The sequence below is a fragment of the Sinocyclocheilus grahami genome, unplaced genomic scaffold (assembly GCF_001515645.1).
Source record: "Sinocyclocheilus grahami isolate Dianchi unplaced genomic scaffold, SAMN03320097.WGS_v1.1 scaffold720.1, whole genome shotgun sequence".
Classification (NCBI taxonomy): Eukaryota; Metazoa; Chordata; class Actinopteri; order Cypriniformes; family Cyprinidae; genus Sinocyclocheilus; species Sinocyclocheilus grahami.
This window is the reverse complement of record NW_015505899.1, coordinates 1,051,055-1,063,219: the sequence shown is the minus strand read 5'-3', so window position 1 is coordinate 1,063,219 and position 12,165 is coordinate 1,051,055. Positions and strand designations below refer to the sequence as shown.

The 12,165-nt window shown below is 32.8% G+C and overlaps 1 protein-coding gene across 1 annotated transcript in view; it reads left to right on the top strand.

The window, feature by feature from the left end:
* The window catches only part of LOC107560322 (disks large homolog 4-like), a 45,786-nt gene that overhangs the window by 11,597 nt on the left and 22,024 nt on the right, over positions 1-12,165 (top strand). Inside the window, exons 2-5 of the mRNA XM_016244466.1 lie at positions 6,108-6,244; positions 8,156-8,297; positions 8,429-8,567; positions 11,319-11,475. Coding sequence (XP_016099952.1) covers positions 6,108-6,244; positions 8,156-8,297; positions 8,429-8,567; positions 11,319-11,475 — 575 coding nt within the window. The remainder of the gene's footprint in view (positions 1-6,107; positions 6,245-8,155; positions 8,298-8,428; positions 8,568-11,318; positions 11,476-12,165) is intronic.

Here is a 12,165-nt window from a genome sequence, read left to right as displayed (position 1 = left end):
AAAACACACCAGACATGGCAAAATCACTGTAATGCACAGCTTTTCATGGCTTAAACACATGTAGTTCCCTTGTGTATCAATAAATCAATAATAATAATAAAAAAACTCCAATGATAATTATATTTAATCATTGTCTTATTATGTTTTGAATCATGAGAGTCAGATGTGACTCCTACATGAGGCTGTGTTAGTGTGTTAGTGAGTGAATATGTGCTCATTCGCCCTGTAGCAAGATAGAAATACTCTGGTTACGTAACGTTGTGGAAATCCTTGTCTGCTACATCTATGTCTTTGTTACCATCATTGTTATCACTATTATTGTAAAAATAGCATTTAAATAGAGAGTTGGGAAATACAACTTGTAGAAGGAACAGACAGAAAAGGCCAAATGAAAAAAAAATATTTGAGGGTAGGAGGCTGATTTCATGCTTTAGCTACAGAGCATCTTCTCATGCTAATCAACAGACTACTGCAGCACAACAAATCACCAGAAACCAGAGAACCAATGAGGGAGAGCTGATATGAAGATGAGGGGGAATAAGGTGCAGAGAAATCCAGTGAAAAACAGAGCAGAGAGAGAGAGAGAGAGACTGAGAAGAGTACAACATTACCACCCACTCACCAAGATTCAATCCAGCTTCTCACTTACCCATCTTCAATTCTTAAAGGGACAGTTCACTTAAAAATGGAAATTCTGTCATCATTTACTCATCCTCATGTCGTTCCAAGCCTGTTTGCATTCTTTGAAGAATGTACCAAACAGTTGACGGTAGCCATTGACTTCTATAGTATGGAAGTCAGTTGCTCCTGCCAACTTTCTTTAAAATAAATTTTTTTGTGTGTGAAAGAACAGTAAACTCATGGAAATGCACATGGAATTCTGTAAAGCATGTGAACCAGAAGGTTTAAAAGCAAAAACATTACGATCATATTTTATTAATGTGCTCACATGAGTTCTTGAGTAAATATGTGTTCTTTGAGGATGACTTTTCCAGGTGGATGAATGAATGTCTTGTTGTGTTAGCAACATAATTCCTGTGGGTGGTGTTTGCACCATGTCAGCAGTGCTTTACAGTGCTTTACAGATTACGTCATGCATGGATACTAAGTGGAAGTTAGCGACTTTACTTTTTTAGCTTTTTATTTTATTTGATCAAAACAGCCTCATGCAATGTTTCAATATGTTTGAAAAGTGTGAGAGTTTTACACGTTTATTCCATTTACTGGTAGGATTCCGGTGTAAGTGTATTTACTGTAAACGTAATTGATATTCGTTTATATGTGCTGAGGGACACATTAAAATAGCTGTCTGTGGTAATTAGCATTGCATGCCATATGCTTCTCAACTGGTGTGTCACAGTTTGTTTTGTGCTGTGAGTTACTGGTCAAGAGTGCAAAATTCTGAAGACATTTAGAGATTTTGCATATTTTGGACCAGTTCTTCCTTTGTCATGCTTTAAAGAAGTAGACTTATTGATGTGTTGACTAACAAGCATGGGTAACGTAATTATAATTTTATAGTTTATTTATAATATTTTATATTATAATTTTAACTAGTGATTTGATTTTACATTTAAAGTTAATACATTTTAAAAGGACTAAATCGTAGAACTAAATCTGTGCATATTTCTCTCCTGATTCAGACGAGACAACTTTTTCACTGGAGAAAGTTATATTATGCATAGAGGATTCGTATTTTATCCAGAAGCAATGGTTTGAAGTTAAAAACGTCTTAATGATGGATTTGTTACTTACAAACATGCAGCTTTTTGGTTCACAAGTCATTAACCGATTGGTTGGAGTGGTGTGGATTACTGATGGATTATTGTGATGTTTTTATCAGTTGTTTGGATTCTCATTCTGACGGTACCATTCACTGTAGAGGATCCATTGGTGAGCAAGTGTTGTAATGCTACATTTCTCCAAATCTGTTCCCATGAAGATACAAACTTTGTAACAAGCAAATTTTCCTTTTAAGGTGAACTATTCCTTTAAACTATTGTCACTATTTAACTTTATTCAAACGAGGGAACCAATAGCATGGCTGCAAAGTAATAAATTGTAGGAATTAAATCTTAATTTGTGACCTTTTTTTTTTTTCTTCTGCATGTCATGCGCAGGGCTCTGGCTATTGTACTGAAATACTATCTGTTCATCATTCAAGATTTCAGTAAAGAGAGTAAATCTGGTGGGCTGCAGAAAGTCTACAGTGGGTTAGCACTGGAGATTTCAATTATAAACCACACAATAAATATGAGAATAAAGCCAGTATGGTGTTCCATTGTAAAATGGATCACGTGAAGTATGCAGGGTTATATTAGTTGTAATGAAATTAAAGCAGGACTTAAGTAGGCTACATCTTTATATGTAATTTTATAATGACTAATTAATTATTGTCCTTAAAATACGGTTGAAGTGTACTGCTGAATGTTTTGACAAGCATTTGTGGTAAACTAAAATATACTTAAATGTAATTTCTAATGTAATTTTTGAATGGCATGTCATATATTATTTGTAATTTCACATTTGTAACAATGAAGTTGCAATTTAGTCCAGTGCTCTCCATAAGTATTGGGACAGTAAAGAAAAAAAACTGTTGTTTGCTGTGTAGTCAAGACATCTGTAAATATGATTATAATATGAATATGGGACAAAACTATAGATTGTCACATTTTATTATTAGGTGTTTCAACAAATACATGTTTTACCAAATAAAAGGGACAGCACTTTTAGAGTTGCATCCCCTTATCTAATGTGAGCATAAGTACTGGGACAACTGAACTTAAAACTGTTGCTTGTTTTTAATCATATTTAAAGATTTACTGACTCCACAGCAAACAGAGCAATTTCGTTCTTACTGTCCCAATACTTATGGAGGGCACTATACATATACATATTTAATGTAATATCAAATTAGTTCAAATTAACTGACAAAAGATTGTTTAAAAATGATTAAAATGTCTTTTAAAAAATTTGAACTAATTTAAAATGTCTCTTAACTTTTAAAAGTGCACTTAAGTCTTAAGAAAGCACGCGCACACACACACACACACACACACACACACACACACACACACACACACACACACACACTCACACACACACACTCCTTCTCCCTGTGGCTGCATGGAAATGCTCATCTCTTTCAGATGTGTCTCTCGTTTGACAATCGAAGCCGTGGGGCAGTGAGCACTTGAATGAGTTTCTGACAGCGTGTGTAGTTGAGTGTGTGTTAATGTGATCATGTGGGCGGCTGCAGCGCCCTGTAATAAAAGGCAGTAGGTTGGAACTGAACTGGAGGGCATTACTGCTTGTTTGTGTGTGTGTGTGTGTGTCTCTAATCACGTTTATTGGAAACCAATAGAAGTGCTAGCAGATGTTACAGCTGTAAAAGCTTGTAGTGTGTGTGAGTTGTAATAGAGGGTTGTGCACGTTGTAGTACAGCTTATCAGTAGATGTATGTGATGTTGGCTTTTTCATTTTTCAATGGAAAGACCTGCAAAACTGATCAGGTTCATAAAAATTTGGACTGTTTTGAACATAATACTGGTTTACTGCTTATACTGCATATATGTTAGACTACCTACTATATAAAAGTTTGGGGCCAGAAAAATTTTACTTTTATTATTTGAAAGAAATTGTTTTATTCATGTCATTTTCACTGTGTGCTGTATGTAAAATGAGTGTTACCTTGGCTTTATTTGAAAAAAATATGATTCCCAATGCACACAAATTTCCCAGAATACTGAGTGCTCTGTTGGTTACAGTTTACTTCCTTTTTAATTATATTTGTATTACATATTTATTTATTTGTGGAAAATACTTTGTCATCTAAAGTATAAGTATGTTTATTTTACAACTTTATTTTTTAACCCATTTTCAAATTTCTTAAATATTAATTAAAATAAATAAATTTATATCGGCTTTATATTGGCAATCGACCACCCTGCTTTCCAAGATATCGGCATCGGCTGTCAAAAAACCAATATCGGTCGACCAAATGAATGCCATTTGCTTTGATATTTTCTGTCTCATGCAATGATATTCATTTATTTTAAATGTGACTTAAGTAGGGATGCACAATGAATCATATTTGAATCATCAAGATTTCTGCTTTTCTCGATTTATTAATTATGATCGTCTGCGATTTCTGGCAACTGGTTATTTATACTGAAGATGTGTTATTTTAATTTGGCATTTGCTTTATCTTGCATTGGTAACAAGCCTCTACAAGCTTTCATGGTTGTGGTTGCCAGATGTCAATTCCCCCAATCAGAGTTTTTTCATTTTCGGCCCTGTGGGTTACTTAATCTTCCCAACCTGGCAACCGTGAACACATGCTCTATCAACATTTTGTAAAAAGCACTGATGAGCTGAATAAACCTGTAAATTGGAGTGTTCTGCTCACATAAAAATGTAAATAAGTCTGGAGCTGTGATAAACAGCTTGTGCACAGCTATGGCACATGACACAGTGCTGCCCACATGGCTGTTGCTCCTATAAAAAACTCTTTTCTTCTATCACTATGATTTTTGACTGAATTAATAAGTCCTAAATACAAAGCGTGGCACAATACTTAACAACAAGAACTTTCAAAATAAAAAACATCAAAATACATGAACTCCATGAAACCAGCGGGAAAAAAAATCAAAACAGCCATAGATTCTGTCACTGAAATTTTTCAGCCATAGATGCAATAAAATACCTCTTTTTCAGTTTTCAGCAGATAGAGAAAATATGACGAAACCCATAAACCATCCTATAACATTATCTTGATTTTAATTAAATTAAAATCAGAACTTGTTTATTATACATTGACAAGTCTGTCATTGGATTCTGGAGCTGAGTTAACGCTTCTGTCAGTCAGCCAAAGGCCATGGTTATTGCCCGATGTCTATAATCTCAAAATGGCGACATTTAGTCCAATTTGTTCATGTGTAAATTCTGCCTTAACGTGCTGCAGTATGTAAACACACAGTATATTAGCTGTGTGGTTGTGTATTCTGTGAGAAATAAAATCTCTCTAGATTTTTTTACTTTTTTTTTATGAACTTCAACAATAACAAACAAACAACACTCCTTCATGGGTACATACATAAATATTTTTCCCAAAGTATAACACAAAAAGTAAAAGTAATTTCAGTCTGGCCAACTGGTTACGATATAAGCAAATATTTGTAAGCATGTATACGTGAATATTTGTGGTCATGCATTCATAAACATAATACTCATTTCTGTAGGCATACTATCAAGCAGCCGTTGATCCTAATTACATACATTTACATTAATGAATAGACATATTCCACTTTGGCATTTATCTGTCTTCTCTCTGTTTTGATATATAGATTGTCCATTTCCCCCAGTGTTTCTTAAAAGTCTTTTCTTGCAGTCTCAACCTGAATGTCAGTCTTTCCATCTTGTAAATTTCTGTAACTGTTTATTCCTACTGAGTTCTTGTTGGGGGACAAAATAATAGCTTTTAATCTTTTACATCTGCCTTAAGTTCATCTGTCCCAATACTTATGCTCACATCAGATAGTGGGATGAACTCTAAAAGTGCTGTCCTTTTTATTTGGTAAAACATGCGTGTTGAAACAGCTAATAATAAAATGTGACATTCTGTAGTTTTGTCTCATATTCATCTGTTAATTTTGTCGTTACTGTTCCAATACTTATGGATACATACATATTGTATGGCTACAATACATACTTATATATATGTATGTGTATATATATATATATATATATATATATCTTTTAAAGGAACAGTTCACCCAAAAATGCATTATTCATCATCATATACTTACCATCAATTTGTTCCAAACCTGTACAAAATACAACTTTTAATTTTTTTTCCCATACTATGGACGTCAATGGCTGCTTCGAACTGTTTGGTTACCAACATTCTTCAAAATATCTTATAGAAGTAAGAAACTCACACAGGTTCAGAACAACTTGAGAATGAGTAAATGACAGAACTTTCATTTTAGGGTGAACTATCCATTTAAGTGGGTTTGCAACTGTCATAAAACATATTTTTTCAAATAACAGAGAACTGAAAGTTCTGTACATAAAGAGAAATGTCACTTGTGCCTTTACTGTCCCAGGGCTAGGCTTTAGTATAGCGGGTGGTGTGGGGAACCAGCACATCCCTGGAGACAACAGCATTTATGTCACAAAGATCATCGAGGGAGGAGCAGCTCATAAGGATGGGCGACTACAGATTGGCGATAAGATACTGGCGGTAAGACGATACATCACTAATGAGGACTGACACGTGGAAAGATAGTCTGTATTAGACTGAAGCAACATCATAGCTGTAGCTTTGCTGTTGTGTGGTACTGGCTCTTCAATGCTGCCACCTGCAGCTCACAGGAGGAACTACAGGCAGGTTGTGCATGTTAGAATGCAGTAGAAAAGCAATCAGTTTATCTATCTGTAGTGTTTACTTTGATGTACATAAATCCCAAACTTTCTTCTATTTAGTTTGGTGCCACTAGTGATACAGAAATTTAAACAACTTTGATATCCACAGTTCCTACATTTCTGCTTTTAACTTGGTATGCCTTTTGAAAAAGATGTACTTAACAAAACATTTTAATATTACTAAAAATAGTACAATACATTTACATTTAGTCATTTAGCAGACGCTTTTATCCAAATCAACTTACAAATGAGGACAATGGAAGCAATCAAAATCAACAAAAGAGCAATGATATGCAAGTGCTATAACAAGTCTCAGTTAGCCTAACATAATACATGTAGCTAGTTTTATTTTTTCAATTATATAATAAATAAAAAGAAAACCGATAGAATGACAAAAGAGCAAGCTAGTGTTAGAGGCCCTTTTTAGTTTTTTGTTAATTTTATAATAAATAAAAAGAAACATAGATAGAATACAAAAATACTTTTTTTTTTAAAGAAAACAAGCAGTTAGTAAATGAATAAAGCGCAAGTCTAAAAGGAGCAAGTTTTCTTTTAAAGAATAGAATTAGAATAGAGAGTGCTAGAGTTAGAGGGTCAAATAAAGATGAAAGAGATGTGTTTTTAGCCAATTCTTGAAGATGGCTAAGAACTCAGCTGCTCAGATTGAGTTGGGCAGGTCATTCCACCAGGAATGAGAACATTTAATGTAAAAGTATAATAATAATAATAAGTATAACAGAGATGATATACTTCAAAATAATGTTTAAGTTTGAACTGCATGTTAAGTGAAAGTAAATGCAAATGTATTAGTTAAAATTTTATAATAAATGCAATTAGCTGAACTTGTTTTTTTGACCTTTGTTGACTGAATTAGGACTTAAGTACAACTTTATATGCCATTTCTAAATTACTTCTATTGTCTTTGCTGCCAAATGTAATGACAAGCATTTATTGTAAATTAAAATACACTTTAGTGTCATTTCTGTTTTAAACTTGTACGCCATGTATTTAAATATATTTGTAATGAAGAAGTTTAAATTTAGCAGTGTTATTTTAGTATCACTGAAATGTTATAATTGTAAATCATATTTTGAAAGTTTTATTTTTCTGTCTTCATTTTAATTTGTTAAAGTTTTTTGTTAAAAATTGTGTTCGTAATTTTTTTAGTAGTTTTTGTTTTTTATGACTATTGTTATTTTCAGTTTTAGTTATTTTACTACATTAAGTTAAACTTTAATTTTATTTCAGTTCAAATTTATTTGTATTTTATTTTAAGTAACAAAAATGTATTTTAATTGTTTTAGTTTTAGTTACAGTTTTAGTTAACTAAAATAACCCTGCAACATCTATTACATTTCAAATGTTAAAACTCAAATGTAATGTCAAATAACACTCTACAGTTAAAATTATAATCATGCACTTTACATGTGCTTTAGCATGTTAGTCAACATCAGAATCATCAAAATATGTGTGTCTTTGAAAATCGATAGATTATTAAAAGTGAATGATTTCAAATGTACTTTAAAGTAAACTTAACATTATTACAAATTGCTCTTATACAAATGTAATTAAGTGTGTTGAGAAACATATCCATGGAAGTTTAAATACACTTTTATTTTATTAATATTATATTATCTACAAGTAAAGTTTTTTTTTATTATTCTTTTAAGAGTTGAAGTATACTGCAAGTGCACATCCAAAACAATTAAGTGCATTTCTGCATCTGCAGGTGAATAATGTGTGTTTGGAGGACGTGATGCACGAGGATGCGGTGGGCACACTGAAGAACACAGCAGAGGTGGTCTACCTCAGAGTGGCAAAGCCAAACAACCTGTACCTTACCAGCTACAACCCACCAGACCTCACAAGCAGTGAGTATACAGCACACAGAAGCGCTGCTTCACAGAAAGAACACTGCATAGTATGTTTCAAGCAAAACTCTTTAAAGAATCACAGGTAAATCCAGCTTTCACTCACTACTTTGTGTGTGCTCACCATTCAGCGTACTCTCCGCATCTGGACACAGACCTTGGACATCCAAACTTCCTGGCTTCGGATTACCCACAAGCCCTCACTCCCACCTCACCAAGCCGCTTTTCTCCTGTGCTGCATGGCTTGATGGGAGATGACGACTTACCCAGGTAACACGCTCTGAGTAACTGGAAGCAGTTCCTGCACAATCGCGGAGTTAAAATAAAGTTTAAACAAAGCGCTCATCACCTTGCATCAGTGTTATTTAGTACTCTGTTAGTAGTAGTATTGTAATAAATTATTATTACAGTTTTTATTAACACTTTGAAGTAGCTTTTATTTTGCTATTTTCTGTTTCCATTTTAATTTAAATATAGTTTCAGTTGTATTAATTTTGTGTTAATTTGATCATTTTTAGTTTTTTTTTTTAAATAACTCTCTCTATATATCGTACTGATTTTTCATTCAGTCTTAGTTTTCATTTTAGTACATCAAGTTAAACTAAATTCAAATGAAAAATGTTGCTTTGGTAACTAGATTTTTGTAATTATTATTATTTTATTTTATATCAGTTCATGTTTCTTTTATTTCAAGTAACACATTTTTTGAATGGTTATAGTTTTAACTATAATAACCCTGCCTTCGATAAATTAAATACATATTAATCATCAGCAGCAGTAGAAGTTAAAGGTTTAGTTTTAGATTCAGGTCACACCTATGATGCAAACAGCAGATTGCCAGATTGTTTTGAGGGCTTGTTTTAAATCTTATTGATTTAATACGTGACATTTATTCACTAAACAAAAATGATTGAGTGACGTCATTGACACTTCCTGTTTGCTTTCTCCAGTTACATACAACCACAAAGCCCTAGCACTAACATTTTTAATAATATTTCTTAAGCACATGGCTGCAGAGTCCCTTTTAGACCCAATAACATACCCAAAAGCTGTTATGTTAAATAATAATAATTATTGTTTATGTTATATTTATTATTAGCTATTCAAATAAGCCTAGTTATTCAAATAAAGTGCTACACCAGTAGGTGGTGACCAGTTCATTATATTACTGTTAAAATATTAATTCAGAGGCATATGGCAAATTCATTAACCAAAAGTAAGTTGATAAGTAAATCCTTCAAGATGAGATCAAGTTCTGCCTGAATATATATAAAGTCGGTATAAATTTTTCCCGCCAACATTTTGTCCACAAATGACAATCTGCCTTGCCGCTGTGCCTCTGGCTTCCTTACTGAGGGAGTGAAGGACTAAATAATTATGGAATAACTTTCTATCTAGAAGCTCCCTGTAAAAAAAAAATGTGAGCAATATAACCAGAAGCTTATACCACAAAATTAATAATTTTCTATCACAATAATGATATATTTCAAAATTTAGTAATACAATCTGAAATTAGTTTTGCCATTACACTGAGACTTTATTTCTCGCAACTGCAAACTTACATCTCACAATTGTGGCATTTTTTTCTGAGGATTGCTGTCATGATTATTGTTTTTTTTGTTGTGTTTCCTGTGATGTCCTGAGTTTCCTTGTGGATTTATTATTAAAGTATGTTGTTGATTCTGCTTTGTCGTCATGCGCTTATTATTGAGCACTGTGCGTAACAATTGTGAGATGTAAAATTTGCTTTTCTGAGAAAAAAAGTCTCAGACTTTTGAGATAAAATGTCACAATTATGTTTTATTTTATTTTTGACATATGTTCAAATAATTATGGAATAACTTTCTATCTAGAAGCTCCCTGTAAAAAAAAAATGTGAGCAATATAACCAGAAGCTTATACCACAAAATTAATAATTTTCTATCACAATAATGATATATTTCAAAATTTAGTAATACAATCTGAAATTAGTTTTGCCATTACACTGAGACTTTATTTCTCGCAACTGCAAACTTACATCTCACAATTGTGGCATTTTTTTCTGAGGATTGCTGTCATGATTATTGTTTTTTTTTGTTGTGTTTCCTGTGATGTCCTGAGTTTCCTTGTGGATTTATTATTAAAGTATGTTGTTGATTCTGCTTTGTCGTCATGCGCTTATTATTGAGCACTGTGCGTAACAATTGTGAGATGTAAAATTTGCTTTTCTGAGAAAAAAAGTCTGAATTTTGAGATAAAATGTCACAATTATGTTTTATTTTATTTTTGACATATGTTCATGTCTTCGAGCCATAAAACTGCTAATTGGACATTATAAGGCATTATAGAAATATCAATCCGATTTTCAGTAAAGCTGTTTTGAAACAGTGTGAAAAGCTCTATACTTGATTTAATAAAAAAGCATGCTTTAGCTAAAACAGCTATCTAAATCAACAATAGTTTAAAAAAAATTATAAATTAATAAATGTTAGCTTGCGAGCATAAATGTGACTCTTGACCACAAAACCAGTCTTAAGTCGCTGGGGTATATTTGTAGCAATAGCCAAAAATCAATAGGATATTAATTAAAGATAATGTTCCATGAAGATATTTTGTAAATTTCCTACTGTAAATATATCAAAACTTCATTTTTGATTAGTAATATTCATTGCTAAGAACTTCATTTGGACAACTTTAAAGGCGATTTTCTCAATATTTAGATTTTTTTGCACCCTCAGATTCCAGATTTTCAAATAGTTGTATCTCGGCCAAATATTGTCCTATACTATCAAACCATACATCAATGAAACACTTATTTGTTTTGCTTTCAGATGATGTATAAATCTCAATTTCAAAAAACATTGACCCCTATGACTGGTTTTGTGGTCAAGGGTTACAAATGTGCATCAAAACACTGACCATATCTGACTGATAGCACTGTGCCGCTGTTTCAGGTTCAGTGAAACGATTATTATCATCCTGGAATTCTTTTGTAATTTATCTTCACCTTCTGTTATTTCCTCACTCTATCTTGTGTCACAGGGACCCGAGGCGTGTTGTGATCCACAGAGGATCGACGGGTTTGGGGTTTAATATAGTTGGAGGGGAGGATGGTGAGGGAATATTCATCTCTTTCATCCTGGCAGGAGGCCCTGCAGACCTGAGCGGAGAACTGCGCAAAGGAGATCAGATCTTAAGTGTGAGAACATGCAAACACATACACATGTACTCATGTATGAAAAGAATAATTGCAGTTTGAAATGAAAGGCTCTGTTTTCACATGTGCTTTTGCATTGTGTGGATTTAATCAGCAGGTGCAATCAGTACAGAATTTAAAATGAGGTCCCTGACAACTACAGTTAATAATAGCCATGATGTTGGTCAGTAGATCAGTATGTTTAATGATTAGTTATACATACTGTATCTTTTAATGGAGACTTCATCCCATTAATCCTGACAAGCATCTTTGTCCATGTATCATAGATATACAGTATATACCTGACAATCAAAGACAAAGTCCAAAGTATAAGACACAAATGGTCTTTACACCGAAAATAGAAAAAAAAAAAAATCCAAGAATACTCCAAAACATCTATATTGTGCATTGAGTATGCTGACTGCTATAATATCAATATGCCTTTTAAGAGAAAGGAGTAAATTCAGCTTTGCCTTTTCACAGGAATAAATCACATTTTAAAATATAATCAAATAGAAAACAGTTATTTTAAATGGTAATAATATTTAACAATATTGCTGTTTTTTAAATAAATAAATAAATGCAGCCTTGCTGAGCATAAGATACTTCTTTAAAACATTTAAAAAATCTTACTGACCCCAAAAATTATACAGTATATAACAATGTATATACAGTATATGGAATAGTTATTTT